A 27,854-nucleotide genomic window follows, 5' to 3' on the forward strand; every position below is an offset into this window, starting at 1 on the left:
AGATTAATCATAGATTATCATTGAATCTACAGTGCAGAAGGAGGCCATTCGGCCCCCTGAGTCTGCACCAGCTCTTGGAAAGAGCACCCTACCCAAACTCAACACCTCCACCCAACACCAAGGGCAATTTGGACATTAAGGGCAATTTATCATTGGCCAATTCACCTAACCCGCACATCTTTGGACTGTGGGAGGAAACCGGAGCACCCGGAGGAAACCCACGCAGACACGGGGAGGACGTGCAGACTCCGCACAGACAATGACCCAAGCCGAAATCGAACCTGGGACCATGGATCTGTGAAGCAATTGTGCTATCCACAATGCTACCGTGCTGCCCTTAAGAACAAATAAATCTACACTATATCATTTTCCCGTAATCCATGTACCTATCCAACAGCTGCTTGAAGGTCACTAATGTTTCCGACTCAACTACTTCCACAGGCAGTGCATTCCATGCCCCCACTACTCTCTGGGTAAAGAACCTACCTCTGATATCCCTCCTATATCTTCCACCTTTCACCTTAAATTTATGTCCCCTTGTAATGGTGTGTTCCACCTGGGGAAAAAGTCTCTGACTGTCTATCTATTCCCCTGATCATCTTATAAACCTCTATCAAGTCGCCCCTCATCCTTCTCCGCTCTAATGAGAAAAGGCCTAGCACCCTCAACCTTTCCTCGTAAGACCTACTCTCCATTCCAGGCAACATCCTGGTAAATCTTCTTTGCACCTTTTCCAGAGCTTCCACATCCTTCCTAAAATGAGGCGACCAGAACTGTACACAGTACTCCAAATGTGGCCTTACCAAAGTTTTGTACAGCTGCATCATCACCTCACGGCTCTTAAATTCAATCCCTCTGTTAATGAACGCGAGCACACCATAGGCCTTCTTCACAGCTCTATCCACTTGAGTGGCAACTTTCAAAGATGTATGAACATAGACTCCAAGATCTCTCTGCTCCTCCACAATGCCAAGAACTCTACCGTTAACCCTGTATTCCGCATTCATATTTGTCCTTCCAAAATGGACAACCTCACACTTTTCAGGGTTAAACTCCATCTGCCACTTCTCAGCCCAGCTCTGCATCCTATCTATGTCTCTTTGCAGCCGACAACAGCCCTCCTTACTATCCACAACTCCACCAATCTTCGTATCGTCTGCAAATTTACTGACCCACCCTTCAACTCCCTCATCCAAGTCATTAATGAAAATCACAAACAGCAGAGGACCCAGAACTGATCCCTGCGGTACACCACTGGTAACTGGGATCCAGGCTGAATATTTGCCATCCACCACCACTCTCTGACTTCTATCGGTTAGCCAGTTCGTTATCCAACTGGCCAAATTTCCCACTATCCCATGCCTCCTTACTTTGTGCAGAAGCCTACCATGGGGAACTTTATCAAATGCCTTACTAAAATCCATGTACACTACATCCACTGCTTTACCTTCATCCACATGCTTGGTCACCTCCTCAAAGAATTCAATAAGATTTGTAAGGCAAGACCTACCCCTCACAAATCCGTGCTGACTATCCCTAATCAAGCAGTGTCTTTCCAGATGCTCAGAAATCCTATCCTTCAGTACCCTTTCCATTATTTTGCCTACCACCGAAGTAAGACTAACTGGCCTGTAATTCCCAGGGTTATCCCTAGTTCCTTTTTTGAACAGGGGCACGACATTCGCCACTCTCCAATCCCCTGGTACCACCCCTGTTGACAGTGAGGATGAAAAGATAATTGCCAACGGCTCTGCAATTTCATCTCTTGCTTCCCATAGAATCCTTGGATATATCCCGTCAGGCCCGGGGGACTTGTCTATCCTCAAGTTTTTCAAAATGCCCAACACATCTTCCTTCCTAACAAGTATTTCCTCGAGCTTACCAATCTGTTTCACACTGTCCTCTCCAACAATATCGCCCCTCTCATTTGTAAATACAGAAGAAAAGTACTCGTTCAAGACCTCGCCTATCTCTTCAGACTCAATACACAATCTCCCGCTACTGTCCTTGATCGGACCTACCCTCGCTCTAGTCATTCTCATATTTCTCACATATGTGTAAAAGGCCTTGGGGTTTTCCTTGATCCTACCCGCCAAAGATTGTTCATGCCCTCTCTTAGCTCTCCTAATCCCTTTCTTCAGTTCCCTCCTGGCTATCTTGTATCCCCCCAATGCCCTGTCTGAACCTTGTTTCCTCAGCCTTACATAAGTCACCTTTTTCCTCTTAACAAGACATTCAACCTCTCTTGTCAACCATGGTTCCCTCACTCGACCATCTCTTCCCTGCCTGACAGGGACATACATATCAAGGACACGTAGCACCTGTTCCTTGAACAAGTTCCACATTTCACTTGTGTCCTTCCCTGCCAGCCTATGTTCCCAACTTATGCACTTCAATTCTTGTCTGACAACATCGTATTTACCCTTCCCCCAATTGTAAACCTTGCCCTGTTGCACGTACCTATCCCTCTCCATTACTAAAGTGAAAGTCACAGAATTGTGGTCACTATCTCCAAAATGCTCCCTCACTAACAAATCTATCACTTGCCCTGGTTCATTACCCAGTACTAAATCCAATATTGCCCCTCCTCTGGTTGGACAATCTACATACTGTGTTAGAAAAGCTTCCTGGACACACTGCACAAACACCACCCCATCCAAACTATTTGATCTAAAGAGTTTCCACTCAATATTTGGGAAGTTAAAGTCGCCCATGACTACTACCCTATGACTTCTGCACCTTTCCAAAATCTGTTTCCCAATCTGTTCCTCCACATCTCTGCTACTATTGGGGGGCCTATAGAAAACTCCTAACAAGGTGACTGCTCCTTTCCTATTTCTGACTTCAACCCATACTACCTCAATAGGGTGATACTCCTCGAACTGCCTTTCTGCAGCTGTTATACTATCTCTAATTAATAATGCCACCCCCCCCACCTCTTTTACCACCCTCCCTAATCTTATTGAAACATCTATAACCAGGGACCTCCAACAACCATTTCTGCCCCTCTTCTATCCAAGTTTCCGTGATGGCCACCACATCGTAGTCCCAAGTACCGATCCATGCCTTAAGTTCACCTTATTCCTGATGCTTCTTGCGTTGAAGTATACACACTTCAACCCATCTCCGTGCCTGCAAATACTCTCCTTTGTCAGTGTTCCCTTCCCCACTGCCTCATTACATGCTTTGGCGTCCTGAATATCGGCTACCTTAGTTGCTGGACTACAAATCCGGTTCCCATTCCCCTGCCAAATTAGTTTAAACCCTCCCGAAGAGTACTAGCAAACCTCCGTCCCAGGATATTGGTGCCCCTCTGGTTCAGATGCAACCGGTCCTGCTTGTACAGGTCCCACCTTCCCCAGAATGCGCTCCAATTATCCAAATACCTGAAGCCCTCCCTCCTACACCATTCCTGCAGCCACGTGTTCAACTGCACTCTCTCCCTATTCCTAGCCTCGCTATCACGTGGCACCGGCAACAAACCAGAGATGACAACTCTGTCTGTCCTGGCTTTCAACTTCCAGCCTAACTCCCTAAACTTGTTTATTACCTCCACACCCCTTTTCCTACCTATGTCGTTGGTACCAATGTGCACCACGACTTCTGGCTGCTCCCCCTCCCACTTAAGGATCCTGAAGACACGATCCGAGACATCCCTGGCCCTGGCACCCGGGAGGCAACATACCTTCCGGGAGTCTCGCTCGCGACCACAGAATCTCCTATCTATTCCCCTAACCATTGAATCTCCTACAACTATTGCTTTTCTATTCTCCCCCCTTCCGAGCCCCAGAGCCAGACTCAGTGCCAGAGACCTGGCCGCTAGAGCCTTCCCCCGGTAGGTCATCCCCCCCAACAGCATCCAAAACGGTATACTTGTTTTGAAGGGGAACGGCCACGAGGGATCCCTGCACTGTCTGCCTGTTTGTTTTTTTCCCCCTGACTGTAACCCAGCTATTCTTGTCCTGTACCTTGGGTGTGGTTACCTCCCTGTAACTCTTCTCAATCACCCCCTCTGCCTCCCGGATGATCCGAAGTTCATCCAGCTTCAGCTCCAGTTCCCTAACACGGTCTTTGAGGAGCTGAAGTTGGGTGCACTTCCCGCAGGTATAGTCAGTGGGGACACTGGTGGTATCCCTCACCACCCACATCCTACAGGAGGAGCATGTAACTGGCCTAGCCTCCATCCCCTCTTACCTTACAGAATATATCTGCTGTGTGGACTAACTAGATCTCCGCCCTCCGACTCTGCTCCCAGTCAGCTACACTTCCTGTAAACTCCTGGCTCTCTTCGCACTCTTTGCGGAAATGTCGGAAACAAAATGAAAGGAGCACCTTACTCCCTCCTCACCTAACTCCCTCGGTCACCAAACTCTCACTATCGCACTCAAAAAGCACCAAATTCAGCACTCCCTCGGTCACCAAACTCTCACTATCGCACTCAAAAAGCACCAAATTCAGCACTCCCTCGGTCACCAAACTCTCACTATCGCACTCAAAAAGCACCAAATTCAGCACTCAGTGCAAACAAAGTCTGCACTGTAGGGGATCACTTTTATACTGTGAATCTAGCCTCTGAAAAACTGGCCTAATCCAATTAACTAATTAACAAGCTCCAGCTGCAAGTGCCTAGAAGTAGAAGCCTGTTTAAAGCTGATTGAAAATTCACCTTCTTCTAAACCAAACAGCAACTTTTAAGTTAATTAACTAAATAAAAGAAAGACTAAACTTTAGATAAAAATGAAGCCTTATACTCCCTCGGTCACCAAACTCTCACTATCGCACTCAAAAAGCACCAAATTCAGCACTCAGTGCAAAACCTGTGCAAGGTGAGGACAATTCGGGAGCCAACCAGAATGGGTCATGTCTATTTAGAATCAGATCGGCAGAACACTGGGAATGGATCTTTTGCTCATTCCCATGTCTTATTTTATGAGGATGTGGCACAGGAGTTGTAGCTGGGTGGGTGGTTTATTTTAATTCTAATGTGGAATAATGACCCATGCAAGTTACTGTTGAACCCTTGCCCAAATGGGTCTCCCATTTAAGGCCAGAAGGCAGACAAATCTGGTCCCATGCCTGCAGAAAGCAAACAACAGCTCAGGAATTACATACTTTTGTCTCACATAATCCCCAATCCTGTCATGTAAGTACTTCAATATTGCCGTACAAGGTCTCAAGTCAGCATGGCCAGAGCAACACTGGGAGTCTAATGCCAGATGAGAACCCAGAACAATTTAATCCTGGGAATGTGGAGGAATTATTTCAGGTTTACAGTATAAGTCACAGAGTAACCGTTTAACCAGATACAATCAAAATGGTTCTAAATATACACCACAAAAGACTGGGGCAAGTGGGAGCAAAATCCAACAACAAATCTAGAAATTAACCTATACAAATAGTTATAAGCATCCTAGCAGATGATCATACAACTAAGATAGAGACAAACTCCAAACTAAACTATAACCTCCTGTACGCCATGTAAAAATATTAAGATGTAGGAATTGGAATCCTACTGTAATGACTATCACACTGGCTGCTCTCCTAGAACAAGCCGATATAGAATTTATGCCATTGCCACACATGACTGCAAATGCAAAGCGGTGCCAAGTTGAAACTTGTGAATTGAGCTTCCACCCAGAATTAATTTGTAAGCAAAATGAGAAAAGTTGCCTCCTGCAGTCGTAGGAAAATACACGCTCTTAAATCATAACACGGGATGAGTGCCACTTAAAGACGGAGGGTGCTTTGGCTGGGAAGCCAAAGTGGCAGAGGAGGGTTATTTTGAAATTAATCGGGTTTGGAGTTTGACTAACTATGCTTGACTATTAATGTTCCTGTGAAAATTCTTACAACACTCAAAGCTCCTGACCAGGAAATGATTGTTTACCTACCTAATGGAATCAGATTGTTGTGGCTGACTCCAGATCCACTGGCAATTACACTGCTCAGGTCATATGCCGTCGGGACTCCTTAGAAAGCAAAAAGCAGAATGTCATATAGTATAGTGATATCCATCAGCATGGAATTTAATACAATTATAAAACAGCAGCATTATTACTACAACTCAGCACATCAAACAAACAGCATCTTGGTGTGTATTCTTACAGTTCCATGAAGATGTGCTATTACTTTGAAAATGTGTGTTTCAGGACACTGGACATGAAAAATAAAACCAAATTCTTCCCTCTAATGGAACGCATCTGCCAGACAAAACTAGGGTGAAGCTCAGTTGACCAACAAGAAGACAACAGGAGTAACAACTCTTTTAAAAGCCGACTCCTGGTGTAGTCTCAACTGACAATGGGTCAGATTTTGCTGGGAAGGGGCATCGGGTGGCCTCTACTTGTCCCTCAGGTAAAAACATTTGCGCGCACCAAGTTTCTGAGTGCGCCAGCTGATAAATGGTGCAGTGAGAGAAACGGTACACTTGGGACCCGAGTGAACAGGGCAGCTAACATGGTATCTCCTTAATTCAATCAGATTGAGAAATAAACAAAGACCAAGCAGGAAGTGTAAACTGGAGTGGGTGAATTCTATGTGAGATATATGAAAGAGAGAGAGAGAGAGAGAGAGAAAAGAGGACAGAGATACAGTCGTACGCACACACACACACATAGGAAATTGTTGATTTACAGAACCAGGGAGGTTGATTGATAGTAATGACCAATATCACATCTTTCAAAGGAACATTTGGTATTAAAATACAGCTTTCTATGGAGAGATTAACAGTTCGGAGGTTGATAGCAAAATGCTATTTTCACAAAGTTAATGCTGGAACAATACAATAATTACAATAACCGTTGGATATTGGCAATTAATAGTGCACTTTCCCGAAGCTGCTGCATCTTCGACACTTAAATAACAATGTCATTAGCCTCAGTTATTTTGACAGCAAAATCTGGTGGAAGATCAAGCATTGAAGAGAGAAATTTGATCGCAGGGATCAAAGAAAATGAAAAGAAAAACACTTTCTACCATCAGGTCAGAAGAATATATTTGGCAGCAAGGTGCATTTTCTCCGGGGTGAGAGAAAGCCGTATCTTAGTTGGGCAGGAAAGTGAATTCAGAGTCAGCCAAAAACTAACATTTACAAATCACAATCCGGTGACATGAATCGTCGACTGGAGAAGCACCATCAGGAAGGTGCCCTCCTGGAGAATGGCCAGAGTGCTCAAAGTCCACAGAAGGTGAACAGCAGCATTGAACGGAACAAGGTCTCACTACCCTTGGCACTCACTCCATTGCAGCATTCACCTAGACAGACGAGGACAGCAGATGCATTGGAACACCATCACCTGCAAGTTCCCCTCCAAGCCACTCCCCACCCTGACTTGCAGCTAGATTTCCATCCCTTTACTGTCGCTGGGGCAAAATTTCAGAACTGCCTCCCTAACAGCACTGTGGACACACCTTGTTTGTGTACTGCAGCAGTTCAAGAAGGCAGATCACCTTCTCGGGGGCAATTAGGGACGTAGCAACAAGTACTCGCCTAGCCAGTGGCGCCCACATACGGTGAAAGAATAAAAAAACCACATACCACAGAGGAAGGAAAGGGACGAACGAAAAAGATAAAACGCAAAGCGAGATGCAGCAGGCAACATAGATTTAGGAAACGGTCAATTGGATAAACTGAGTTGCTGAATACTCAAGACAACCAAAAAATTAAATAAATGTTTTAACATTTCCAGCCAGGTAATGTTCCAGGATACAGACCACATGCAGTCTGTGATTCACCATGTCTAAATTTCTGGATCAGCCCATGGCAAATACAAGTTCAGATCATGATTCTGAAACACACAACTAAAATTTGGGGATCGGAATTAAAATTACTGATATTTTGCAGGCCAGAGAGTAAGAAAGAGTGTACAATACCAGACACCGCCAATCCTGAGCTAAGGTTGTAAGAGGCAGATGTGTTCCACATGGTTTCCGACGGCGATACATAATGTGAACCTGGGGGTGGTGAGGGAGTTGTTCCTGTGTACCTGGCGGGGGTGGGGTGGGTGGGGGGAGGAAACAAAATGAATCCTTACAGATGACGGATGATTGGAAAGAAAAATATACAAATACGTGCAATTATAGGGGAAGACGGTTAGGCGACAGGGAGTGGGGCACCCTTTATTATTTAAAGCGTGTGCATTTTTAACAAGAAAGGCTAGCCTGACGTTAAACCTTTGACTGCTTCTCTAGTTTGTATGGTTTCAGAATTCCAAGCAGCTCAAAGGCCAGAATGATCACAGACCTGACTGCTGTGACGAAACTGCTGCAGACACACACTCACAGACGCTGTAATTGACAGCACTGAAGTATGTTAACAGAGGTGGTGGTGGTGGCCATGGACTTATAATTTGACTAGAATTACATTGAACGGACAGCACAGAAATCAAGACGCACCTATTGTTTATTTCTTTACTTGTCCCGTTACCATTCCCTTATGCCTTGCACTATCATTTCTTCGCACTTACTTGCTCCTGTTTCCACCCTATCACAGACCTTGTGTCCCCCCCCCCACCCCCCAGTTTCTGTACTTGTTTAAAGCCTGTCACTACCGTTATCCAGTTCTGACAAAAAGGTCATTGACCTGAAACATGAACTCAATACATCTCTCTCCAGTTGCTGCCTGACTTACTATAGCCAGCATTTTCCATTTTTATCTCTTTATGGAATTATGAATAACATAGACTTACTGATTCCTCAGTTTGTAAGACGGGGGAAAGAGGGCATGGGCAAGAGGATATAGCACAACCATTCACCAGGCAGAATTAAAATGACTAGTGTTGCACCCAATGTAAGTTCAGGGCGAGTCCAGTTCTTCTTTCACAATGCATCACCATTCAATATTTAGGATAACAAAACAACATAAACGGAAAAGGGGGGGGCGGTTAAAGTAACCACAAAATGCAAACACAAAAAATTTAGCTGCTGTGTTGTAATCTTTGTAGATCAGAAGAGAAACTCAATATTCACAGAGTTTCACTAATGTTGGACCTAATCCACCTTTTCTGTTTTCTCTCGATAATTGAAGAATGCTACAGGAGTGCCACAGGGAGTTGAGGTTGTGTTGGCTGTTCCTTGGGGGCATTGGGTTTTCCCCATCGGTACACGACTAGAAAAGTGGTCCACTCCGTTGGGGTCGACCAGCCTTTTTTCTGTCATATTCTGGGCCATGCAAACACATACATCTCTTTGCCAGATTTCCTCGGCTTCCCTCCTACCCTGGAATTCTGTCCCAACGACTTGCACCTCTACTGCCACAATGCCATGTCCCTCTATTTTTTTTGAAAATATGATTTTTCAACTGACTGGAAATTTTGCAATTTGAATGGAGAAAGAGCAAACTGCTTAAAAATGCAAGGCCACATTCCAAGGTGAAGATCAGAAACAGACAAATCACACTTAGGGGAGTGTGAAAATGAGAGACATTTCCTATAATCCAGACTTCCATCAAAACCCGTAAGCGTTTAAGGAAGCAACATTAAAATGCCAAGTACCGGATGTTAAAACAATGGCTGCCATAGACAGACCCACTCAAAACCTCTTGGAAATACACAGCGCCTTGCTCAGTAGTGTATGTTCCCATAGATGCCCAACATATCACCTGGATGAGTGACCAGGAAATATATTTGGGCTGTTTGTGAATGGCAATGAGGAGGCATCCGTGCTTTCTTTCCCCCCAAGATCGGTGGGAGGGAAGAGAAAGCAGAGCAGCAGAAAATGAGGGTGAGGCTGAATACTTCTGCAATGTCGGTTTGTACAGTGATGAAAGCAGCAGTAGGCAGCAACGCTTACCTAAAAAAGGGGTTCTTCAGGTCGAGCACATTACTAGATTTTGAACCCGTCTGATCCACCTGGGCTAGAATACTAATGTCATAACTTTGCCTAAAGGAAAAAAAAAGAGGAAAGCAAAAAGGTTCCATCATGTTCAGAGACTAAAAACAGCCAATAACTCAATCGTAAGGCTGATGGACAAAAGTGGTCGCACATCCTGTGCAGCAGCAGTATCTACATAGGATTCAGTCATCTCACTGCATTCTCAATCACAGTCGGAAGCTACACATCAATAAAAAATACATCCAAAGATGTGCAAGTTAAAAATAAAAAGAGATTGCTTGCCTTATCTAATAATCTTCTCCAGGACAATTCTAATACGCTCCCTGCTGTAAATTAGGGTTCATCCAAAACTCATGTCTCTACTTACACGAGATCCCATTCACCGTCTGTGTTGGCTCCTGGTCCAACAGCACCTGGTTCGGTTGCACCTCTATCTAAGATTGGCTTTCTTGCTTTCAAATTCTTCCATGGCTTCACCCTTTCCTATCTCTATAGCCTCCTCTAGCCCCACAACCCTCAGAAATCTCTGCACTGGCCTCGGCACATCCTCAACTTGTTCAATTTTTAAAACTTGGCCTTCTGCTGCCTAGGACATAAGCTCTAATAGCCTGTGGAAACCTTTCACCTCCCTATCTAGGAACACAGGAAACAGAAAAAATAGGCCATTCAGCCCTTCGAGCCTGTTCTTCCATTCAATAAGATCATGGTTGATCTGGCTCTGGTCTCAACTCTACTTTGCTGCCTGCCCCCGATAAATCTTCACTCCCTTGTCTATCAAAAACTTGTCTGACTCCGCCATGAATAAATTTGATGACCCATGGTGAAGTGAATTCCACATATTAACAACCCTTCAGAGAAAAAAAAAAATCTACTAATATCCACTTTAAACAGGAGAATTATTATTTTTAAAACTGTGTTTCCTGGTTCTAGACTCTACGAGTAACGTCCTCCCAATTTCTACTCTATCAAATCCCCTCAGAATCTTGTGCGCTTCAATAAGGTCACCTCTCATTCTTTTAATCTCCGGTGGGTATAATGCAAAGTGCCTTTGGATGCTTTACTATGTTAATGGTGCTAAAAACGTTTTTCATAAATTACTCAAAAATGTTTTAAAATCAAGAAATAAATACCAATTGCCAATAATTAAGTTATTTTTTTTTTAAGTCAACAATTCCAGTTTAATTAATTTTAAAAAAATTCACACATGCCAAACTCACCTTTTGTTGGCATTCAGCACAGCAGTCCCCGAGAGCGTATCACCTGCCTTTGTGAAAAGTGGTGATTGAAGCAAACAGCGAACTTGGTACCAATGAGTCAGTGGCTCTGTTGGAGCAGTCGAGAGCCATACTGTCATTCTGAAAGAGGCAATGAGGTCAGCACATGCCATCAGGACCAAATAGAGTTAGCATCACAGAATCATAGTGCAGAAGAGGCCCTCCGGCCCATCGAGTCTAAACCAACACGTGAAAAACACCTGACCTGTCCACGTAATCCCGTTTGCCAACATTTGGCCCATAGCCTTGAATGATGTGCCAAGTGCTCATCCAGGTGCTTTTTAAAGAATGTGAGGCATCCCACCTCTGCCACCCGCCCAAGCAGTGCATTCCAGACTGTCACTACTCTGGGCAAAATGTTTTTTTCCAAATCCCCCTAAACCTCCAGCCCCTCACCTTGAGCTTGTGCCCCCTCCTGCCTGACCCTTCAACCAAGTGTCCCTATCTACCCTGACCAGGCCCCTCAATTGTACACTTCGATCAGGTCGCCCCTTTAGACTTCTGTGCTCCAACGAAAACAGCCCAAGCCTATCCAACCTGTCTGTCTTCCTAACTTAAATGTTCCATCCTAGGCAACATCCTGGTGAATCTCCCCTTCATCCCCTCCTATACAACTTCAATGACCCCCCCGCTTTTGTAATCTATGCCTCAATTGATAAAGGCAAGTATTCCATATGCCCTTTTCACTACCTTATTAACCTGCCCTTCCACCTTCAGAGTTCTATGGACAAACAAACCAAGGTCCCCTTGTTCCTCAGAAGGCCTTAGGGTCATGCCGTTCATTGAATACTTCCCAGTCAAATTACTCCTTTTAATGTGTACACTTTTCAGGATTAAATTCCATCTGCCATTTATCTTTCCATTTGACCATCTCATCTATAATCTTCCTGTAACCCAAGACACTCAACCTCACTGTTAACCACCCGGCCAATCTTTGTGTCATCCGCAAACTTACTGATCCTCCCGCCAACATAGTCATTTATGTAAATGATAAATAATAGGGGACCCAGTACTGAACTCGGTACACCACTGGACACGTCCTTCCAGCCACTAAAGCAGCCTTCTGTCACCACCCTCTGACTCTTACAACTAAGCCAATTTTTAATCCACCGTAACAAATTACTCTGTATCCCATGTGCATTTGCGTTCTTTATAAATCTCCCAGGTGGGACCTTGTCAAAGGCTTCGCTGAAATCCACATAAACTACATCAACTGCACAGGACACAAAACATTTGTCCATCATCAGGAAAACTCATTTGAGCTATTGCCTATGTTCACTTATTCATTTCCTTCTAACTATTGTTTCCAAAGATAGTGTGTGGATTAAGCATCAAGTGTACAATTTTGCCTTTTATCCCACAGCTTCCTGATCCAAGGTAAAGTCTTGTATTGACTTCTCATGATGGGATCTAAACATGGAGCTATAATTTCATCAAGATTGATAGTTTTTTCTCAGGCAAGGGAATTAAGGCTCATGGTTTGGGAAGACAGTGTCATAGTGGTAATATCACTGAACTGGTCATCCAGAATCCCAGGCTATTGATCTGAGAACTAGAATTGAAAGTTGGTCTCAGTGATGGCGACCATGAAACTAATAAACCAGTTATTTGCTTAGACAGTAATCTACTTTAGGGAAGGAAATCTGCCATCCTTACTCGGTCTGGTCTACATGTGACTCCAGACCTTCAGCTATATGGTTGACTCTCACCTGCCCTCTGAAATGGCCCAGCAAGCCACTCAGTACAAGGGCAATTAGGGATGGGCAACAAATGCTGGCCTTGCCAGTGACATCCACACCCCATGAAAGAATAATTTTTTAAAAAAAAATCACAGTTCTCAGAAGGCAGCAAGATATAGACCAGTTCTGCAGAAGAGTCATTTGAAAGGTTAACTCTTTCTCTCTCCACAGATGCTGCCAGATCTGCTGTGTTTTTCCAGCACTTTGATTTCCAGCATCTGTAGTATTGGCAGATCTGTAATAAAAGTACTGACCGAAATGAAACGGCGGAACCGGCTCAAGGAGCCAATTGGCTTACTCCTGTTCCTATGACTCAATTTTGGTCCATTGATTTCCACAAGAGGCATGTCCATAGTCCTGGCAACATATACTTTAATACAAACTTTATGTCACGTAGAGAATGATAGAATAGTTAAAAGCACTGGTGGTGCTCATTTGGCCCATCAACAAGAGCCACTCCCCACCTTTTCCTACACATGTTTTTTTCCCCCCATTAAAGTCATTGCTCGGCTACTGCCTTTGACAAAACTCAAAGTGAGATTATTATTTGAATAGCGCAGCTTCTCGTGGTGCCATGCACCAGAAGCAACTGAATTAACAGCAATTTACACAATTTCAAACTTAAATACTCACTGGGAACCAATGAAGGCCACATCAAACCAGAATGCCAAACCATGGACTAACCCCGAATGCAACATATGGAACTTGAATGGGATTTCTATCCTGTAATAAGAAAGAAGAGATGAAGACATTTGGGGGAGAAAAAGTCAAATTGAGGTCAGTATTTATTTTAAAAATTGTTGCTCACAGTTCACGCAGCGTGCACAAGGACACCCTGCTTTCCGCGTCTCACACACACACACACACACACACACACAAAGTACCTCAGCGCTGTTACAAAACAGGAGAAAGTTAGGAAACAAAGTGTCTTCTACAAAAGTAGCTCTAGAGATCAGTTTAGTTCTCGCCTTGAAGATGCAAAGTAACTCCAAGATGCAAGAGTTGCATAAGTACCAGCATAGTGCCATACCCAACCTTTCGCTCCACTTTTACCCTTCACAGAGGCCTAGCTCTTGGCAATGGAACAGCTGCAGGGAAGGCTGCAGGCAATGCATTGCAATTGCCTAAAATGCCCATGATCAGACATTAACACTGTGGTAATTAAGATGTGACATCTAATTATTTAAAAAATTGCTGCAGATTGTATAAATGCATTTCAGAAGCATCTATTCTGAAGAGTGCAGCTACCTGCAAGATCCACATGCACAGTGCAAAAAATGGAACATTAAGTGACCCGCAGCATTAGACGTGGTACCTCAGCACAGCAAGGTCCAAGCATTCCTTCACTTGTGCAACAGTGCATAACTGACCGGACTTCCACCAGGAGGAAGGGTTAATGTCGTAATCAATCACAATATGCCGTCATCTTGTAACGATTACAACACAGCTGTTAGTGCAATCACCATCATGCTAAACAGCATGCAACAGACCAGCTGTCAAGTGGCCACAAAGTGACAAAAAACATTTCTTAAAATCCATCTCACGAACATGCCATATAAATTAAAAACAAACAAAAAGAAAATACACCCTGGACCAATTCCATGGCTTATCTGGGGGTACGGGCTCTTTGCTCAGAGTTTTTGATATAAGTTTAGCCCCAGTGATCACTGCCTGTGGTCAGTCCCAGATACCCAACATTCTCCATTTGACGCTGTGAAAGAGCCATCCCCATGACTGACAAATGCATTTCACAGTGGAAAAGGCTCTTAAAAACAGAGTTGAGAGAGTTGGGACTGGAGAGCACCTGGCCAATACTGGAGGGGAGTGTGGCCAGCATCACCATGTGCTACATTAACCAGGTTTCGGATGAAGTGTGGATCTAGGCAGAAGTAGATCAGAGCAGACCTACTGTAATTTCACGAAAATCTCACCCCTCCACATTTGTTTTTGTAAAAAAAAAAGACAGAAAAAAGGCCACAGTACATTGTGTGCACCCCTTGGCTCAAAGTCACTCACCCAAGTTTGCTACACAAACTTCACTGGTTTTAAAAAAAAGTTAATAACTTGTACATTGTTACAAATGCCTGTTTACACACACAGATACAAGATTCAGCCATCTCCATTCTCACATCAACTTACCAGTGACTGCAGGGTAATCGAACTGGTCAGGCCTTCTGCAAACAAAAGTCGCCCACATAACCCTCACTGTATCTATCATTTTGTTTTAAGATATACCTTCTGGGTTATTTTCGTGAAATTACAGTACTTCCGCCCTTGTAATAACATTAATGGATTGGCTGTTGAAATAACCAGGAAATTTAGCGGTCCTGCAAGCAAATCCTGATCTTAGCCAATTGATTCCAGCCCCAATAAATACAGGAGTTGTGTGGCGATTCTGTGTGACTGGTGCTCCATCAGCCCTGTTCATTGTGACTCCAGCCCCAGACACAGGAGTTGTGAGACGATTCTCTGGGACTTGTATTCCATCAGCACTGTGCTCTCCGAGTTCGACATCTTACCGGTGCAAATCATTCTCTTTGGCTTCTAGAAAGTTCACTGTGTACTTCACCGACTTGGCCATTAGAATCCGGATGTCAAAAGTGTCCTTAAAAACACACAGTAAAATGGTCAGTAATCCTTGTGGAGGCACGGCTGCACTAACAAAAGGGCCACCAGCATTTACACTGGAAATGCCACCGTGCAATCTTAGAACCATAGAATCCCAACCGTGCTGGAGACCATTCAGCCCATCGAGTCTGCACCGACCCTCCGAAAGAGCACCCTACCCAAGGTCAGGCCCCCACCTTATTCCCGTAACCCACCTAACCTTTTGGATACTAAGGGACAATTTAGCATAGCCAATCCACCTACCTGCACATCTTTGCCCTGTGGAAGGAAACCCACGCAGGCACAGGAGAGGCGCAAACTCCACACAGACAATCACCCAAGGCCGGAATCAAACCCGGGTCCCTGGGGCTGAGACAGCAGTGCAGACCACTGTGCCGTCAAGATGTGTTTAATTTACCTCGCATTTGGTTACAAGCATACACTTCTCACAGCATTGATTTATTAAAAATGAATAAATATTCCCCAAAGCCCAATTTTGCTCATGCTGTTATGGACATGCCAGCATATTTTGGAGATGAGTCAAATGGCCATTCATCATAATGCAGCCTAGACTGAAGAGCAAGCAGTCAAGTACAATCTTGTCTGCACCAAACATCCATATGATCATTCTGACCACTGAATAATAACCATGTGGATATTCTTTTCCCTGTCCCACAAGCCCAAACCATTTTTGCCAATCACAGGTCAGACTTTTAAAAAAATCAATCCTGGTGTCCCGTCTGAAGATAGTGATCAGTCCATTTGTGGGGCGTGATCAAATATATTTTAAATTAGCAATGCTCTCAACACACTCACCACAATAGGCTGTTTGAAGTATTCGTCCACTGCTGCACCACGCAGGGCTGATAAATCCACACCATGGAAGGATGGCTGATACCTGGCATCAAATGCAAGATATGTTGGTGAGTCAAAACAAAACCAGAACTGAATTGGTAAGTTATAATGAAATAAAAATCTCCTCACCAGACTGGAGTTACATTGGAGCAAGTAACAGTACAAAGTAGCAACTGTATGAATCAGCAAAGCTCACAAGCAACAAGTCTTTGTTACAGTGAGTGCCACAACTATTTATACAAATTCTCCTGAGATTAAGCTTAACATGAAAATATCACATGCTCAACCTAGTACATGGATAGGTCCGCATGTGATGCTCCTCATAAAAGATCCAAGGTCTCAACAGTGTCAGAAAAGAGGAGGAACTTTTCCACAATCAGGGAGAACTGTGCAGAGAAGTGTTCCCCATGAGCACTTCGGGCACATTAAATGCCAGTTATGGTTCTCACTATATGGTGCTTCGTTCTGGGGTGGTCTCCGAAATATTCCAACTTACTGTGCAATGGAATGAAGAAATATGTGACTTGCCCTTCAATTATATGTACTGAATGAATGGGAGCCAGCAACTTCCCCACAGGAATAGGAAAAGAACACTTGTCAAAATAGGACATCAGTGACATTGCTTTCCAAAAGCATTGCTGTAAGGTTCCACTGCCTGCAGAGGCTTTGTTCCCACAAAATCTCGCAAACAGTGAAATCGTAAATGACGACCATGTTTACAATGGAAGTCAATTAGATGGGTTCCAGCAATACGAGAGCAACATTGGTTTGTGCAGTTACTGTACAACAAATTGTGGTAAAGTACCTGCATGTGACATACAGGGGAAGCCTTTAGCTCAATTTTGTGACAAACGAACTCAACGAGACTCATCTGCTCTTCTCGCATCCGTATTGGGAATTTTAGAGACAATCCTCATTTAAGAAAAACATGAATCACCTCAAAACTGGCCTGCTCCACCATTCAATAAGTTAATGGCTGATCCAATTGCAACTTCAAACTTACATTCCTGCCTATCCCCGATAACCGTTCATTCCCTTGTTAATCAAGGATCTATCTCGTTCTGCCGTCTTAAATGAGCGACTCCAATGAGTGTCCAATTCCTTTTTTCCAATTAAGGGGCAATTGAGCGTGGCCAATCCACCTACCCTGCACATCTTTGGGTTGTAGGGGTGAAACCCACGCAAACACGGGGACAATGTGCAAACTCCACACGGACAGTGACTCAGAGCTGTGATCAAATCTGGGCCCTCGGCACCGTGAGGCAGCTGTGCTAACCACTGCGCTACCATGCTGCCCTTGCCCTCCTTTTTAAACAAGTGACCCCCCCCTAGTTCTAGATTCTCTGACAAGAGGAAACATCCTCTCCACATCCACCTTGTCAAGTCCCCTCAGGATCTTAAAGTTTTCGATCAAGTCACCTCTTACTCTTCTGAACCCTACAAACGCAACCTCCAAACTTTCCTCGTAAGGCAAACCAACCATTCCGGGTATTAATCTAGTAAATCTTCGTTGAATTGCTTCTAACACATTTACATCTTTCCTTACATAAGGAGACCAATGCTATTGTACACAATACTCCAGATGTGGTCTCACCAATGCCCTGTACAATAGCATAACCTCCCTACCTTTGTAATCAAATCTCTGGAGAATAAATGATAATGTTCTACCACATTGCCTAATTACTTGCTATGGGCGAGATTCTCCGACCCCCCGCCGGGTCGGAGAATCGTCGGGGGCTGGCGTGAATCCCGCCCCCGCCGGTTGCCGAATTTTCCGGCACCGGATATTCGGCGGGGGCGGGAATCGCGCCGGTTGGCGGCCCCCCCCCCCCGATTCTCCGGCCTGGATGGGCCGAAGTCCCGCCGCTAAAATGCCTGTCCCGCCGGCGTAGATTAAACCACCTACCTTACCAGCGGGACAAGGCGGCGCGGGCGGGCTCCGGGGTCCTGGGGGTGCGCGGGGCGATCTGGCCCCGGGGGGTGCCCCCACGGTGGCGTGGCCCGCGATCAGGGCCCACCGATCCGCGGGCGGGCCTGTGCCGTGGGGGCACTCTTTCCCTTCCGCCTTCGCCACGGTCTCCACCATGGCGGAAGCGGAAGAGACTCCCTCCACTGCGCATGCGCGGGAATGCAGTCAGCGGCCGCTAACGCTCCCGCGCATGCGCCGCCCAGAGATGTCATTTCCGCACCAGCTGGCGGGGCACCGAAGGCCTTTTCCGCCAGCTGGCGGGGCGGAAATTCGTCCGGCGCCGGCCTAGCCCCTTGAGGTTGGGGCTCGGCCACCAAAGATGCGGAGCATTCCGCACCTTTGGGGCGGCGCGATGCCCGACTGATTTGCGCCCTTTTGGTCGCCAGTCGGCGGACATCGTGCCGATATCGGAGAATTTCGCCTTATATCTGTATGCCAGGCTTTTGTGATTCATGCAGGGGATCCTCTGCACCTCACAGCTCTGCAATCTCTCACCATTTAAATAATAAGCTCTTCTTTATTCTTCCTGCCAAAACGGACAATATTACATTTTCCCACATTATACTGTATTTGCCAGATTTCTGCCCATTCACTATCTATGCCCCTTTGTAGCCTCCTTGCAATTCAATTGCTTCTTCCCCGTTGGAAAGGGGCTTTAAAAAAAAAAAAATAGAATTAAACGTCCACAGTCAGGGCTAATGGAAGGAATCCAATTCCAGAGGCTTCAACACATCTCCCATCAAGGGGTACGGGGAGAAGCCAGGGCATTCAAATAGAGAATCGCACCGAATGGCAGAGAAGCTTCGATGGGCCGAATGGCCCACTCCCATTTTCTACATTTCCCCATTAAAACATTCGGAGTCTCTGCTTTAGTCATGGCTGCCGCCTTCTCGGCACCAACACCGACTGCAGCCACCTCTGTCCAGAACGGAATTAATAAAAATGGAATAAATTTCATTTTGAATAAATTGCCTTAAATGAGGGAGGGGAAAGAAAACGCAGATAAACAAACAATTGCTCACGCAATTAATGCGGTGAAGTGAATATGCGAACAAGGAAGTCACAGAAGACAGGACTATACTGTACTTTCTATACTTTTTCTAGGTGGCAGGAATCCCAGCTCCAGTGGAATAGCACAGTCAAGCATTCACCTAGGGAACCAAACAGTCATGTCAGGTTGTGGAGGCCAGTAGTGGATTAAAAATACTTCTATCCCCAGAGTGGAACCACAAGTACAGTTGATCCCACATAGAATGATCTCCCCTGCCAACCGGATGCTGGGAAAATAACTCACCACACCACAAAATTAATTTATTTCACAAAATCAGCTGCATCCTCACGCTAAATTGTGTATTCCAAGTTTTTAAGGGCTTAAGGTGCATTGAAGGCTCTCTGTAATTTGCAATTTACAAATGTGCATGGTTTCAGAGTGCATTTTGAGTATTTGGGTCACTCAATAAATGTCTGGTTCTAGTTGGATGTAGGTTTCATTGTACTAAGGGAGTTGCAACAAACATTGCAGTGGTCAGGTCTCGCATTCGGCAAGACCTGGGCAATATTCTGACTTGGGTTGATAAGAAGCAAGTAATATTCGTGCCACACATGTGCCAGGCAATGACCATCTTCAATAAGAGAAAATCTAATCATCTTCCCTTGACATTCAATTGAATTACCACTGCTGAATCGTCCAACATCAATATCCTGGAAGCTCATCACTGATTAGGTCCAGCCACACAAATACTATGGCTGCAAGAGCAGATTGGAGACTTGGAATTCGGTGGCGAGTAACTCACCTCTGGACTTCCAAGAGCTTATCCACCATCTACAAAGGCATGAAGCAGGAGGATAATGAAATATTCTTCACTTGCTTGGATGAGTGCATCATTTAAGATCCAAGATAAAGCAGCCCGCTAGATCAGCAACCCCATCTATCACCGTAAACATTCGCTCTCTCCAACACCGGAACACGGTGACAGCAACATGTACGTTTTACAAGATGCAATGCTGCAACTGCCAAGCCTCCTTCGATGACCCCTTCCAAACCAGTGAACTTTACCGTCTAGAACAACAAGGGCAGCAGGCGCATGGGACCATCACCATCTGCAAGTTCCTTCAAATCCACACACCTTCCTGACTTGGAAATATATCGCCGTTCCTCAGGATTGATGATGCTCACATCCCACGTATGAATAAAAAAAATTAAAATGGCGCAGGCTGAAGTTTAGGAGAAAGTCACTCTTCGATAATAACGTAGAGAAGTTAAAAAGGAAATTTTTTAAAACCACAATATACTTAAGACAGACGTCATCGATGCTCAACAGAATTCTTAATACACTGGGCCATTTCAGAGTATGGATGCTATATCCTGAAACAGGCAAAGATGAGTAACCGGAAGAGTCAATGCCCAGGTATTAGCGCCAGAGGAACTCCTAAATTATATGGCAGGTTGTATGAACACATATTTCACTGTGAAAAGAAACAGCTCTGCTGCTTCCAAGTATAAAACACGAAATATTTTCGAAGCTACTTATTTTAAACACATTTTACTCCCAATATAAAACATGTGCCCTCTGCACAGCTTTCAGTTAACAATTACTCTGGAGAGGAACAGACTCCCTCTCCCCCTCTACTGCAACCACCCCTCCCCGCGACAGCAGAACTGCAATCATACCAGAAGTTTGCTTTTGTAAACTGCTCCATGTAAAGCTGCTCATCTGTAAATGGTGCAAGGTGAACATCACCGAGGGTTGGAAACAGATTACCTATAATGAAAGAAAAGGTTCATTAATCATTGCAACCATACAGGTCCATGAGAAAGCAAACCCGTTGTTCCTAGGCTAGGACAATGTACTAGCAACACATGTATTTGTGACTTGGAGGCTACAGCCCCAATCATGATCAATGGGTTGTGGAGCAAAAGCTGCTTGGCCTACACGCTTAAAAGCTAAATTAGGCTAATTGTCCTGATTCTGTGTGCCACCAAGCAAAGAGCGAGTCACCTGACCATCCATTCAGCCGCAAATGTAACAGGTAGCAGAAAGGGAGGCAAGATAAAATGAACTAAAGGGAAAATGCATTACAGCAACACATCAGCAGAAACTGGACTAACAATGCAGCAATAAAACATGCTCCAGTTTTTCTTGCTAAAATTGGTTTGGACATCATGAAGAACGTTCTGAAGAAACTTCACATTTACCATTCAAAAAGAAAACCTGGGGAAATCACCCTCAGCCTGATGCCACATTCAGAGGGGCTAGAAGCAAACATGCTCCCACAGAGCATGTACAGCCTGGGCCCGAAACCCATTCAAACGTTGTATGTTTTAAAACTACAGTAAGAAGCCTTACAACACCAGGTTAAAGTCCAACAGGTTTGTTTCAAATCACTAGCTTTCAGAGCACTGCTCCTTCCTCAGGTGAATGGAGAGGTAGGTTCCAGAAACATTTATATAGACAAAGTCAAAGATGCAATACAATACTTTGAATGCAAACATTTGCAGGTAATTAAGTCTTTACAGAGCCAGAGAGTGGGGTAACCCCAGGTTAAAGAGGTGTGAATTGTCTCAAGCCAGGACAGTTGGTTGGATTTCGCAAGCCCAGGCCAGATGGGGGGGGGGGGGGGGGGGGGGGGGGGGGAAAGAGTGTAATGCGACATGAATCCCAGGTCCCGGTTGAGTCCGTACTCAGGTGTGCGGAACTTGGCTACAAGTTTCTGCTCTGCGATTCTGCGTTGTTGTGCGTCCTGAAGGCCGCCTTGCAGAACGCTTAACCGAAGATCAGAGGCTGAATGCCCTTGACTGCTGAAGTGTTTCCCGACTGGAAGGGAACATTCCTGCCTGGCGATTGTCACGCGATGTCCGTTCATCCGTTGTCACAGCGTCTGCATGGTCTCGCCAATGTACCACGCTTCAGGACATCCCTTCCTGCAGCGTATGAGGTAGACAACGTTGGCTGAGTCACACTAATATGTACCGCGTACCTGGTGGGTGGTGATCTCACGTGTAATGGTGGTACACATGTCGATGATCTAGCACATCTTGCAGAGATTGCCATGGCAGGGTTGTGTGGTGTCGTGGTCGCTGTTCTGAAGGCTGGGTAGTTTGCTGCAAACAATGGTTTATTTGAGGTTGCGCGGTTGTTTGAAGGCAAGTAGTGGGGGTGTGGGGATGACCTTGGCAAGATGTTCGTCTTCATCGATAACGTGTTGAAGGCTGTGAAGAAGATGTTGTAGTTTCTCTGCTCCGGGGATGTACTGGACAACGAAGGGCAGAGCAGAAACTTATAGCCAAGTTCCGCACACATGAGTACGGCCTCAACCGGGACCTTGGATTCATGTCGCATTAGATTCACCCCCCACCATCTGGCCTGGGCTTGCGAAATCCTACCAACTGTCCTGACTTGAGACAATCCACACCTCTTTAACCTGGGGTTACCCCCCTCTCGGGCTCTGTAAAGACTTAATTACCTGCAAATGCTCGCATTCAAAGTATCGTATTGCATCTTTGGCTTTGTCTATATAAATGTTTCTGGAATACCTACCTCTCCATTCACCTGAGGAAGGAGCAGTGCTCCGAAAGGTAGCGATTTGAAACAAACCAGTTGGACTTTAACCTGGTGTTGTAAGACTTCTTACTGTGCTCACCCCAGTCCAACGCTGGCATCTCCACATCATGTTTTAAAACTAGTCCAACTGGATGGTTGAGTTGCTGAATACCTGAACAGGAATGCGTAGTGATGAGGAGCAGGTTGAAACTGGCTCCAGGGCCTAATTCTGCTCACCTGTCAATCTGAGCCATACAGAGGGAGAAATGTTAAATAAAATAATGTAGCATATCGGAGCAGACAATGGTAAAAGTGGTGGGGTGGTTCAGTCCAACTAACTCCCACCCACCTTGACAGTAGTAGCTCATGTCCCAGTGAAACATGTGATCTATTTAAAAAATAATTCAAACCAATGCGTTTTAAGAAGCCACCAACTAGGAAGGACAAAGATAAAATATTATTTAATCAAACAGAGCCAAGAACCAGCACAACATACTTGAGAATGGTGGTTTGAGCCCAAGTCTCATTCAAGGGACTAATCCAAATTTAGCGGCATTCATTAAAAAAAAATATTCACTAGTGTTTGCATGCTACATGTTCACCTAAAAGCACTGCTGCAGTCTGGGTCAGTTGAAATGAATTTGTGCAGTGATTTCCCCCAACTACAGAAGTACCATTCACATCCAATGCTAGGAGCAGAAATTAGAACAGAGCACAATGCTCAATATTGCCCAGGTATCAACTGTACTCCCCCTTTCGTCAAAGCCAATAAGTAACATTAAGAAAGAGGACACAAGGGCAGCACAGTGGCGCAGTAGTGAGCACTGCCGCCTCACGGTGCCGAGGACCCGGGTTCGATCCTGGCCCCGGGTCACTGCCCGCGTGGAGTTTGCACATTCTCCCAGTGTCTGCATGAGTCTCTCCCCCACAACCCAAAAAGATGTGCAGGGTAGGTGGGTTGGCCACGCTAAATTCCCCTTAATTGGAAAAAAAGAATTGGGTACTCTAAATTTATATTTAAAAAAAAGGACACATTGCATCACTGCACTTCTCTTCCAAAAGCAGGCTCATTAACCAAATAGTAAGGCAAGAAAAAGGACAAGACTTTAGAAAGCTCATTCATCAGGTCGTCACTCGGTGCCTAATACTTCACATGACACCAAGGCCACGTATAGCCCAGTTTCCCCTGATCCTGTGACCCTCAGCAGATTCCACACCTGAAGTTGTCAGCATTAGTGCGTGTGGAATATTAAATTCATTTGAATTATACGCATGGCAATGTTTTATTAGGAGGCAAAAAAGAGCCTCGATTGCTAACTACTCTCAGAGATAAGGGAGCATTTATGCTCTCAGGCCATATAGAAATGTGACAGATTCAATTTCGTGGACTGTGCACAGACAGGAGGTGGGGGGACCAGTATGCAATCAAAAGTCAGCAATCTAATGCAATGCTATTAGGATAAATAATTCCAAATAAAACAGTACATCCTTGAAATTAATCTCTGGAGAGATGCAACAGAGGTGAACCTGGTGGGATCAAAACAGCGACACAGCTTTGAAATATTACTGCCCTTCATCTTGGAGCCTGCACTTTAATCATGTTGTCTGGTCAGATTAAAGACTAGACTGTGCATTTAAATAAATCATCTGGTCAGATTAAAGACTAGACTGTGCATTTAAATAAATCATTTTACTGTTCTGTATATCTGGAGAACGGGGACAGGAAAAATCAGCCAGCTCACAGCTTCAATTACACAACCTGTCAACCAGTACGGAGTTATCAACAGCACTCTGCAAGATCTCTGACCCAGATTCACTCCATTACTCACTTGCCAGTTACACAGGACAAAGATCCTCAAAGGAAAAAGCGTCAACAAAGAGTCATCCAGACTCGAAACGTTAACTCCCCTCTCTGCCCAAGCAATGATCAGGGTAGTCGATCCAATGAGCACCAAAATCACATTAAGAAACATCTCAATTAAAGTTCGAATGCAAGGGAGGCCAAGTTTCCAATTTATCACAGCACAGATGACCAGTCACTAACTTGGAAATTCCACAAATTAAAAATCAACTCTCCAAAATCTTTAATAGGCTTAGAGTACTGGATAAAACGAAACTGGAGTAATTTTGCTACCTTCTATTGTAAAACTAACAGTATAAGCTAATCAACAATTTCATTGAAAGGTTTTATATAAATGCCACCTCTGTTCTACAAGAGATGATGATCAAAATAGATTTCAACTGCACTCCTCTATTTGAGCAGGGGCTGTAAACAGTAGGTTATATCAGAGTACTATTAAAACGTTACATGATATCAAACTCATCTTATAAAAGACTTTAATTATATTACAGCTGTAATCCCTCCCAAATCCTGATCCAGACCTTTAATACAGAACCAGATAAGATAACAGAAGATTCTGGAATACTGAGTAGCATTTGTGAAGATAAAAGCAGAGTTAATATTCAAATCGAATATCACTCTTCAGAGCTGAAAGGAGATAGAAATGTGACACGCTTTATGTCACTAAAAGGGGGGAGGGGTCGCCGAGAACAATAGGGAAAGTTTGGGATAGCACAGAGGGAAGGAGCGGTTAAATGAAAAGATATCATGGAAATAGTTATAGTAAAGAATAAAGTATTTGCCCAGAGTGAGAGTGTGAATGGCAGAATAATGAAATCCGTCCAAAACAAAATTCAGACTGAAACAAAACCCAGAATCAAAATGGAGGACTGAGTTTATGGTCTGAAATTGTTGAACTCAATATAGAGTCCAGAAGCTATAAATGATCAGAAGATGAAACGCTGATACTGAAGCTCGCATCGATAACATATTCTCAAAGTAATTAGGGCGGCATGGTGGTTAGCACACCTGCCTCACAGCACCAGAGACCCAGGTTCGATTCCGACCGAGGAGGACTGTCTTTGTGGAGTTTGAATGTTCTCCCAGTGTCTGCGTGGATTTCCTCCGAGTGCTCCAGTTTCCTCCCACAGATGTGCAGGTTCGGTGGATTGGCCACGCTAAATTGTCCCTAGGTGGGGTTATGGGGATAAGTTGGAGGATTGGGCTTGGGTGGGGTGTTCTTTTCACAGGTTGGTGCAGGCTCGATGGGCCAAGTGGCCTCCTTCTGCACTGTAGGGATTCTATTCTATGATAATGATAAACCAGATGGGAATCATGAACCAATACTGTTAAAATCCCCGCAGGAGATTGCTTTCCAAAGACATTAGCTTCCATTCCTGCATTGTGAATTATATGAATGGATGCACACCCAGTCCCAAAAGCAAAATCAATTTACTTCTATTTGAGCCAAGTGAGCTCTCGTCTCTTCCTCGGTCAACCTTTGGGCAGTACCAATTTTAAAAGTGGAATTTGTGATCCCTTTTGTAGTTTTTTAAAAAATAAATATTTTTATTCTCCATTTTCACATTTTCTTCAGAATTTAAACCCCACCAACAAACAGTAAATGGTAACGAATACAATGTCAATCCCCTTATCAACAACAATAATCCCAACCTCCCACCAACCCCCAAACAATGACCCACCTGACAATATAAGCATCAAATAAAACAAACCCAAGATGGAACAAAAAAGGAATCAAGAATCGCCTATGGTCACCATTGACATATACAGTCCACCCCCAACCGCACCCCCCCCCCCCCCCCAATATTCAATGCCACCCAATCCCCAAAGAGTACCGGGACATAAACTGTTTAGCACAGGGCTAAATCGTTGGCTTTGAAAGCAGACCAAGGCAGGCCAGCAGAATGGTTCAATTCCCGTACCAGCCTCCCCGAACAGGCGCCGGAATGTGGCGACTCGGGGCTTTTCACAGTAACTTCATTTGAAGCCTACTTGTGACAGTAAGCGGTTTTCATTCATTTCATTTGAATGACGCCCATGAATTGTAGACACTCCCACCCCTCACCCAGATTCCTCCCCTCCACTTCCTCTTGTAAACTCCTCCCCCGAACCTCTGTTCCTTCCCCCAACTTTTCACCCCGGCTAAACTCACCGAAACCCGTTCTACCAGGCTCCGATGGCCGCAGCCCCTCCCCCACATCACTCCAGTTCACTGACCGGCGTGGAGGCCCCCAGCCAGGTCTCCTTCCCCCTGCCCGGTCCCAGGAAAACCCCTTTATCATACAACCCCCGCATACACACCCAAGCCCCAAAGAACCATCATTGCAAGTGAAAGTCTCATCTCTTCCCTTGTCCAAATATATACAGCGTTGACTCATTTAGTACATACACCAACACGTTGTGAAAAAATAAAGTTACATGAGGCTACATCGGTACACGACCATTTCTCAATTCTGCCAGTCCTTCTGCCTTCACAAACTCCTCCGCTGCTTCCGCTGTCCCAAAATAAAAGTCCTTGGATTTGTAGGTCACCCTCAACTTAGCTGGACATAGTATGCCGCACTGCACCTTGCTGATGTACAGTGCCTTCTTCACCCGGCTGAAGGCAGCCCGCCTCCTCGCCAGCTCCACCATAAAGTCCTGGTATATGCGTATACCAGCTCCAGCCCACTGCACCACCCGCTTTTGCTTTGCCCGGCCCAGGACTTTCTCGTTCACGCTATACCTACGGAAACACAGAGTTACTACTTTTGGCGGCTCACTCGCCTTTGGTATAGGCCTCTACGACCGATGAGACCGATCCAGTTCATATTGGGAGGGATCGTCCCCCTCCCCCAATAGCTTCGCCAACACCGTGGCAAAATACTCCGTCAGCCTCGGGCCTTCTACCCCTTCGGGCAGACCCACAATCCTCAGATTCTGTCGCCTGAATCTGTTTTCCAGGTCTTCCATTTTGGCCTCTATCACCCTCCTCAACTCCTTCACCATCGAGGTGAGTTGATCACTGTGCTGTGATAATGCCTCTTCCACTTCCTTCAGTGTCTCACCTTGCTCCTGCACCTCCGCCGCTGCGCTTGATACCGCTGCCCTCACCGGGGCAATCGTCTCCTCCACTCAATACCGCCCCCATCTCCTTCTTCATTGCTTCCATGTGTTTTGTGAACCGTTCGTCAAGTT

The 27,854-nt window shown here is 45.0% G+C and overlaps 1 protein-coding gene across 2 annotated transcripts in view; it reads right to left on the reverse strand.

The window, feature by feature from the left end:
• Nucleotides 1-27,854, reverse strand: part of carm1 (coactivator-associated arginine methyltransferase 1) — a 97,743-nt gene that overhangs the window by 15,098 nt on the left and 54,791 nt on the right. For both annotated transcript variants that reach the window (XM_072491089.1, XM_072491088.1), the window contains exons 7-14: nt 20,947-21,037; nt 16,268-16,349; nt 15,364-15,449; nt 13,478-13,567; nt 11,049-11,186; nt 9,790-9,879; nt 7,873-7,985; nt 5,892-5,969 (exon numbers count right to left, since the gene is read on the reverse strand). In XM_072491089.1, the coding sequence (XP_072347190.1) occupies nt 5,892-5,969; nt 7,873-7,985; nt 9,790-9,879; nt 11,049-11,186; nt 13,478-13,567; nt 15,364-15,449; nt 16,268-16,349; nt 20,947-21,037 (768 nt within the window). The remainder of the gene's footprint in view (nt 1-5,891; nt 5,970-7,872; nt 7,986-9,789; nt 9,880-11,048; nt 11,187-13,477; nt 13,568-15,363; nt 15,450-16,267; nt 16,350-20,946; nt 21,038-27,854) is intronic.

This window comes from Scyliorhinus torazame, chromosome 27 (genome assembly GCF_047496885.1).
Source record: "Scyliorhinus torazame isolate Kashiwa2021f chromosome 27, sScyTor2.1, whole genome shotgun sequence".
NCBI classification, from domain to species: domain Eukaryota; kingdom Metazoa; phylum Chordata; class Chondrichthyes; order Carcharhiniformes; family Scyliorhinidae; genus Scyliorhinus; species Scyliorhinus torazame.